This window comes from Crocodylus siamensis, chromosome 7 (assembly GCF_052110815.1).
Source record: "Crocodylus siamensis isolate JL-2025a chromosome 7, ASM5211081v1, whole genome shotgun sequence".
Lineage (NCBI taxonomy): Eukaryota > Metazoa > Chordata > Crocodylia > Crocodylidae > Crocodylus > Crocodylus siamensis.
The window spans coordinates 82,774,065-82,782,396 of NC_143401.1; the positions used below are offsets into that span (position 1 = coordinate 82,774,065).

Here is an 8,332-nt window from a genome sequence, read left to right on the forward strand (position 1 = left end):
GACTTTATATATGGCTATATGAACTTTTCAGTCAAAATAATCTCTTGATCCGACAATGATGTGGGTGTTGTTTTGGGCTTGGTTTGGGGTTTTTTTGGACAGCGTAAGCTCAATATTCTAGCATTTTAATGAACATCCTTTTGCTGCATTTTCATTTTGTATTTCTGTAGTTCTTGTTTCTGAGACTATATGTATACATTTTACGTTTGTTTCTTATCTTAGTAGCTGCATGAGCCTGGAGTTCAGCAAAGTAACTATTTTCTTTTAAACAGTCCTGTGAAAGCATCTTACTAATGTATCCTGTGCCTGTTTCAGTTATGTGGCTAATTTTTTTCATCTGCAAATAAGAAGTTTGCTACTCTAGAACCTATTTGCCTGAGATGCAACTGGTGTTCAACAACAACAGCCTTAGCTGGCTGCAGACAAACAAAGGGTGTTTAAGCTTGTTCAGAGAACGCTAACAGCAATAGTTTTCTAGGTGAGAGTGGTATGTGTAGGTTAGGTTAATAAGATAGAAATATGATGGGGCATATTGCGTGTCTGAATATTGAGAGCCCAGAGAACTGGGCAGGCCCACCCAAACAGTGCTACTTTTGTCAATCCTGTTTATGGATCTGTAGGCATAGACTGGGAACATGAGATCAATGTATAACGTAGGGCACATCTGCATCTCCTTACTCTAGAGAATTTGTATAAAGGGAAGAAAAGGATTGTACAGGCTAGGAAGATTGGGGGGCTGGGATAAGATATTCTTTGCATCTTTTTTCCTTGGAAAAGGGTGGAAACAGACATCACCTGACTTCTTATTTGTGCCTCCATAAAAAATGTGATGGCAGCACACATAATGAGTGAATAGACTTTTGTATTTGCCTCTGTCCTGCCACATTAAAGGAAAATCAGTGGTGCAACCAAAGATCGCAATAGGCTTTACTCCAGCAAACATCTATTAGCTCTGTGGTGGGAGAGTAGGAATAGCTTCCACTGCAGTCACCCCATCCAGGTGTTCTGGGCCCCTCAAGGCCCAGGGAATTTTGGGGTGCCTCTCCATTAGCAGGAAAATCGGGACTCTCTGTTCAGCCAGACCCCTCCCCTAGCATTGCAGTGGGTGGTTCTGACTAAGTGCAGAAAGGCCCTTCACTGCTCAGCCAGACCCACTCCCTCCCATATGACAAATCCCATGATTATGGGAGAGCGGATCTGGCTGAGCAGGGAAAGTGAGACCGGAACAAGGGGCGGCGTGTGTTCTGGTGAATGAAGCGGATCAGCCGCGCCAAGACTCATCACGGCACAGCTGATTGCTTTGTTCGGTGATGTCAATTTTTAGCTTATGAATATAAACCTTATGTATCATCTAAAAACAAGACAAACCTATTCTTTAGTGTTATATACAGTGGATATGTGTGTTATACTTACTCATAAAATAAAGTGGTGCAGTGGATACTAATGCTGACAATATTGGTGTATTAATGTGTGTGTTCATTGTTTCTTTTTGTAGTTGATGACGGTCGCATTAAGGAACTGGACCGAGTGAAAGTTCTTCACAAAAGAACCATAATGCCGTACAGCGTGTATAAGAAAAGACGGAAGGGGCCAAGTGATGAAGCCAGTGTTCAGCAGTATGCAAGTTTGGTGGGGAAAATGTGCTCCGAAAGAATGCTGCTGTTTAGAAGTTGAAGAGTTACTGAATTGCCCTTCTAGGGCACTAAGTTGTGTTACACTGTTTTTGGAGAAACTAATATAATACTGGGCTGAGATGTCTTTTAAAACAGATCAGTATAAAATTAAAATGCTTGTGTGACTGTATAGTACTATATTTAAGGGCAAACTTCATTAATTTGTCAAAATTTAGAAGTAAGGCTTTAGCGATACGTAGAAATCCAAGGTAAATTTGTTTGCAGGAATTTTTTTAAATTAAAGTATTTGGGCCCTTCTTTACATTCTGACTAATTTTAAAGTACCTAAGTGAATTAAAAAACAATTTTTTTTTCCATAGAGGCAAGGTAAATAACATGTTTATTCTGAAAGCTCTGAAATAATACCTTGGAAGTCTGTGACAAAATTGCAGGAGGTAAATGTATGGGTAACACTTGGATTAGTACATTCCTTAACTACTGCAAGAGAATTGAAGTGTGCAATTACTTCATTATATGGAATGCAGCTCTATTATATTATACTTTAGTATAATGCAGTGTAAATATACAGTGAAGCTTGCATAATTTCACTAAACTCGCTTTATATTGCTTTTAAATAGCATTTATTGTCTGAGACCATAGTGGAATTGGTAATGGGTTTATCTGGTAGTGAAGTAAACTTTCCTCTTTGCTGGTGAAGCCAAGAATATGTGCATTACAGATTATCAAAGAATGCAACTCAATGGCAGAATGGGTTAAAAATGGTAGTCAGGTATATCTGTTGACACGGGTTCATATCCTTATGTGCACCACAACTGAAAATGATTTTGGTAGGCTTATCCTAAAGTTTATTTGCACACATTACAAAACCACACTCAAAAGCCCTTAGCACTCTTATGTGAAATACCTCTGCTACTCTGCATCAGTGTTCACCTGAAGAACTGTATGGGGAAGCTTGCTTGTTATTTACCTGTGCTGTTGATGTCCCTGGCTCTCATTTACATTGTAGCCATCTACCAATTAACACAGTTAATAACATTTTTAAATAAATATTTGTGTTAATTGAAAATTCAAGAGGTTATGGTGCTTTGTTATAAGCGCTGTATTATCTCTCTATCCATGTTATCATACTTGTGTGCTTAAGCAGGCTTTGTAGTAGCTGATACAATTTTTAGTTGCCTAATACTATATCAATCAATTTTAGTATCATAACACTCCAATGCATTTGGATTTTGTTAATCCTTACCTAAAAGGATCTAGCCTTTGTACTGAATCAGACTGAGGTTACTTATTAATCTTTGAGGGAAGTGATGCCTGTTTGGGAAAATTGTATTTAGGTGCCTACCCAGTGACACGTATTCCTGTGGGATAAAAATAGCCTTTAACCTTCAAAATTTAAATATACTACCTTTCATTATATTGATTTAATTTTAAATGCAAAACCACCTGCAAACATTGCCATTAATAATAACTAAATCGTTTTAAGTGCAGCCAGTTCTGAAATTCAGGTGTAATACAAAACAGATTATTTCCTTTCCACACCCCAATTTAGGACAGTTATAGTATTATGGGGTTTAAAACTAAGTCCATTAACATACATATTCAACGTGATTACTGCTTCTGAGGTGATCAAAGTGGCAGCTTATGTTATCATTACATAGGAAGTAAATGGCCAATCAGTGAGTATTCAGAAGCAACTTTCATGTGCTGTAAAATACACATAGTTTATCCCTATTTTAACTGATGACATCTCCACAAAAGAATCATATGGGCTTCTTGCAAAAGTTACAAAACAAAACAGAACAAAAAACCCGCGCTTTACCAGTCAAAGCAGCATGTTACTTCGACCCAGCTCTTCGGTGTCTGTAAAGATCAAGTGCTTCAGCGGGGCTTTTTGGTTTTTTTATCTAATAGCTAATTCAGTTAGTTATTAGATAACAGTGCCAAAAAAAGTCCCACTAAAGTACCCAATCTCTACAGACGGGTGAACTGGGCCCAACTAATGCACTGCCTCTTCTGGGCATGCGCTGGGCTCAATGTGGGAGCGCACAGAATTTAAAGTAAAGCACCAGGGTTTGTTGTTTTTTTAAATATCTGTAAGCAGCCCTAGTCTTGTTTTTGAATGTGGTACAAACAGTTGATTTTTCTTTCTAAAGAAGAGAATACTCTTCCCCCGTTAGGTTAATGACACTTTAACTGAAGCATAGTGAAACTGTAAATTGCAGTATAACTCTCTATCCACCACTTTATACAACTTTATACCTGCAAAATGTATTGAAATGTAATAATATCCCAAAATAACTTAATGTAATATGAAATTATATACATTTTTCAGAAAGGCACCAGCCCAGTGGGGCTTTGATGTTAAAGCAAGATTAAGCAGAGGTTTAAAATTAGATTTACCAGCTCTGCTGTTTTGCTTTCTAGATGTATGGATTTATTTCATACTATGCTTCCTCATTGTTTGTTGTTCACTTAGAGCCAAAACTTAGTCATGAGTTTTTTTCAAAAGCATGAAATGTTGGCCTTGTGCTCCCATTAATTTTTTCAGAGAGGAAAATGCTGAGAGCTTCTGAAAATCCCATCCTTAATGCTCAAAGTTCTTACTGACTTTCCTTCCAGAGAGAGAGGATTTGTTTTAAAATGTAACATCCTATTTCTTTGGGAGACGCTAAGAGGAGGTACACAACTGAAAACAGTGGGCTAGGGATGAAACTAAAAGCTGAGGACTTGCCAAGGATGTTGTCATCTTGTTTTCCTATATGAACTTTGAGAAGATGCTTCCCCTGACCTCCATTTAAACTTCAGTACTACAGCCAAGTGGGCTTTTGATTCTTTTTGTTGAACTAAATTGCTTTAATCACCTGATCTAAAAAGTCAAGATACAAATTTTATTTTTTAAAATGTCTTTTAGCTCAGGAGGAAATTACTATTACAGTATTTGTCAGTACTACTTCCTCCGTTCTTATTTGGAAACCGGTGAAAAATGCCTGTGGTTAAATTGTAAGTTTCCTTGCTAGCATTAGGAGAGCCAGAATTTTACCACTGTTTATTTTTAATTTAATAAAAGGTTATGTCAGTGAGAACTATTGGTATTATAAAATCTTAATTTTAAAAATCACTTTTATAAAACTTCTTTTGGTCAAGGTAATTTGTACCAGTAACTTCCCTGGAGCAAGACTGACTTGTTTTAATCTCTCCATGGTTACTAAATGAGCATAAAAAGAACATGCAAAATTAAGTTAGTACAAAATATTTTATTTTAGTTAGAATTAGCTTGGGAGCATATTCATTTCCACCATCAAAAGCTTTTAGCAAAAGTAAAAGAAAGATTTGCTCGATTATTGTTTATTACTTTTGTAACTGCTTTTCAGCCAGTCTGTTTGACATTTGAATACAATAAAATAAAATAAAGTGATTTCCTGTGTGCCATGAATTATTATAATTAGTAGCCGTTTGACTATGGCTTTTAGTCTGGCTTTTTCAAAACAATTGAAACAAATATCTTTTTCTGAAAGAGAGAAGTTAAAAGATAGCACTGAGGGCAGTGCATATCAATACAAAAGTATGCGGCTGGCTTTTCTGTAAAACTATTAATTCCTATTGATAATTTTTGTCCTAGCTAGTTAAACTAGAACAGGTACCTGTTCTACCAGAAAGCCTTGGTACAATCAGTTCATTATTCTGAGATGAACAGAATAAGGCTTAACGGCAAAAAGGAGTGGTAGGAGTTGGAATTCATGTTTGTCACTTGGCTGGGGGATTGACCCCTAAAGCTAGGTGGTGTAGAAGTAGTACTATGTTACTGCTAGCTCGTGTCATTACTCTACATAGTACCCAAGTACTGATTCTGATCTATACATCAAGCTCCTAAATAAGTTTCTCATAAACCAGTCGCATGCTATAAAATACACCATTCACATGGAATATGGCAATATATTTCTTTTATTAAGGTGTCAGGACTCTGTGGCACAAATGAACTCCCCAGCCAGTGATCTTATTCCTACAGCCATTTGAACTGAGTGAGGTTTTTATCCTTCATTTTTTAATTTGCAGGCAGGAGACCGTTTGCACTAGAGCGCTGAAATCTGTTCAGCATGAGCTTATTTTTTTAAATGTAATTACTGTTAAATGAGGTGTGATGGATTCTTTGCGGAGTTCAAACAGTTCTCAGTTGTTAATTCTGTGCTCTAAGACTATGTAGGAAAAAGCATTTCATGATTAATGGGGCTGTTTGATAACATGTTTAAAAAACTACCTTCAGAAGCTTCATTACAGGTTTGTGATTGAGGACATCAAGTTCTTAACTGTATCCTGTCTGAAAAGCCTCACTGAACCATCCAAGGATGACAGAGGAGCAGGTTATGCCTGAAAATGGGTGGAAAGGACGCAAAGTATTTCCTCTTATAAAGAATCTAACATCATAAACATTGGCTTGTAAACATAAGTTTAGTACCAGCACAGATAAAACCTCTATTTGAAAATGATATTATATGATGCAGTAGTCCTGATCTACTGGTCTACTTGACAGTCAACAAGACAGAGACAGAATCTGAGTGATATCTATCAGTACATCAAAAGGGTGAACACCAGTGACACAGAACAGCTATTTAAGCAAAAGGCCAATGTTGGCATGAGAATACACAGCCGTGAATTAACTTAGGCTGAAAACTATTAGAATAGGAAAGCTTTGGAACAGCCTTCAGTCAAAAAACCCTAAACACGTTTAAGATGGAGTTTGATAACTTTATGAAAAGAGTTGTACAGCATTTTGCCTGCAGTAGCAGAGAGCTGAACCTTGATCCAGGACTTCCCATCCAGTCCTACGTTCCTAAATGTTGATAATGAAATACATAATGCCAAGGAAAGGAGCTTTTTAAAACTGCAAAGCTGGTTTTCATGGAAAACACTGCAGAACAAGACTAAACCTTTTCTTCCAACACAGCACCACAACCACAACCGTACATTGAAATAAACAGTCTAGGAAAACCAGTAGAAAACTGGTCTCTTCCTATGTTAATGCTTGACTTCTTAAATTCATAAATGTTATGATTCATTATAAAGAAAATACAAAGCAGTTCTGTTTTATCTCCATCCTCATTTTGACCATTTCCCTACAGTACATTTTTCAAATAACCATACGTTTATACACATATGAATGCCCACATACATTTCATTGGTGTTTATAGATGAAATTTTTTCTGTCCTCAGTGTAATTTATATTTTATTTCTTGACATAGAAGAGTAATGTTCCAGTATATTATTATTGCAGGGCTTATCCAGCATATTGGCTGCATTTTAGTATTACCATATTTGTCTGAATCCAAGACAACACTGAATTTAAGATCACCCCCCAATAATTTGATTTTATACATGGAAAATTATAACAAATTTATAAATTTTCCCCTTAAAAATCTAATTATTCGAGAATAAATTTATTCTCATCACCATTGCAGTTGGTAAAGCAGTGGCAGGGTTCAGGCAATGAGGGAGACGGGTGGCAGGGAGTAGGAGTGTAGAGGCAGTGAGGGGTGCAAGTAGTTTGCCCACTGCCACCTCCCCTGCACCCCCACAGCCTCTGGGCCCTACCCCTCCTTGTCCCTGTCTGCACCTGCAGCCTCAATCCCCTGCCCCCCTTCTCTCATCTCCCTCTCTCTGCAGCCTCTGCCCCCTGCCTGCTGTACCTCCCTCCCCTGCCAGTGCCAGAGCAAGTGTAAGTCGGGGTGAGGGGAACAGGGGGTAGGCAGAGGCTGCTAGGTGGGAGATAAGGAAAAAGGGAGTGGGGGCAGTGGGTTCGGAGGCCTGGGGCTGTGAGGATACAGCAGGGATCAGGCAGCACCCCCAGCTCCAGCCCCAACCCCGCCACCTCATACTCAATTCCAAGATAAGGGGCTTCCCCCTCCCCCATGTTAAACAGCAAAAACCCCTCTCTTGGAATCAAGTAAATAAGGTATTTTTTTGCAATACCCTGGAGTCCTGAGAATTTGTAGAACCACAGTGTTCTCGGCAGTTTAAACTCTCAAAAAAGCAAACTCTAACCATATTAATCCTTCCAAGAAAATATTCTGTGTTAGATGGGAGAGGAAATGGAAAATGCAACATGTATTTATACTCTGTGCACGCAATACATTAATGATGGATGAAACGTTGGTATAAATTACCGACCAAAAAAAAAATTCAGATGGGAAATTTATAAAATAAAAGATCCTGAGCCTTTTCCCCCCCCCCCTTCCAAATGATTACAAATATAGAGTGGTTAACATTGACTGAGGTTAACTTTTTGCTCCCTTGTGTGCTGCCCTAATAGAAAAACTACTCTTCGGAACAAACAATATCATGAACATCTTCATTCAATCTTAGTTTAAAGTTCAGTGTCACTTCAGTTGTGGGAGAGTTAGATGAAGAATTGATAGGTTTAAGAGTTTGTGAGACACATTTTGGACCTACCATCCTACACTTAGGAAGCTGCACAGAATGAGGCTCTGATCCCATAGATATTTACATGAGTGCTTAACCTTACCCACCTGGAGTGTTCCCATTGCCGTTTGTAAATTTTACATGGAGCACGTGGACATCTTAATTTATTATGTTTTAGGGGTGGCATGTGATTTCTGCTTAAGCATCTTGTGTTTTATTTTAAATGGTTTATAAAAGTCCATTTATTTATGAACTTGTCTTCAGCTAGGTTTCTGACACCATCT

General features: G+C 37.9%; 1 protein-coding gene across 12 annotated transcripts in view; it reads left to right on the plus strand.

Annotated features, from left to right (window-relative positions):
• ATE1 (arginyltransferase 1) overlaps positions 1-5,058 on the plus strand; it is a 164,816-nt gene extending 159,758 nt beyond the window's left edge. For all 12 annotated transcript variants that reach the window (XM_090056727.1, XM_090056722.1, XM_090056719.1 and 9 more), the window contains one exon: positions 1,496-5,058. In XM_090056727.1, the coding sequence (XP_089912853.1) occupies positions 1,496-1,674 (179 nt within the window). In that variant the 3' untranslated portion in view covers positions 1,675-5,058. The remainder of the gene's footprint in view (positions 1-1,495) is intronic.
• Positions 5,059-8,332: the final 3,274 nt, after the last annotated feature.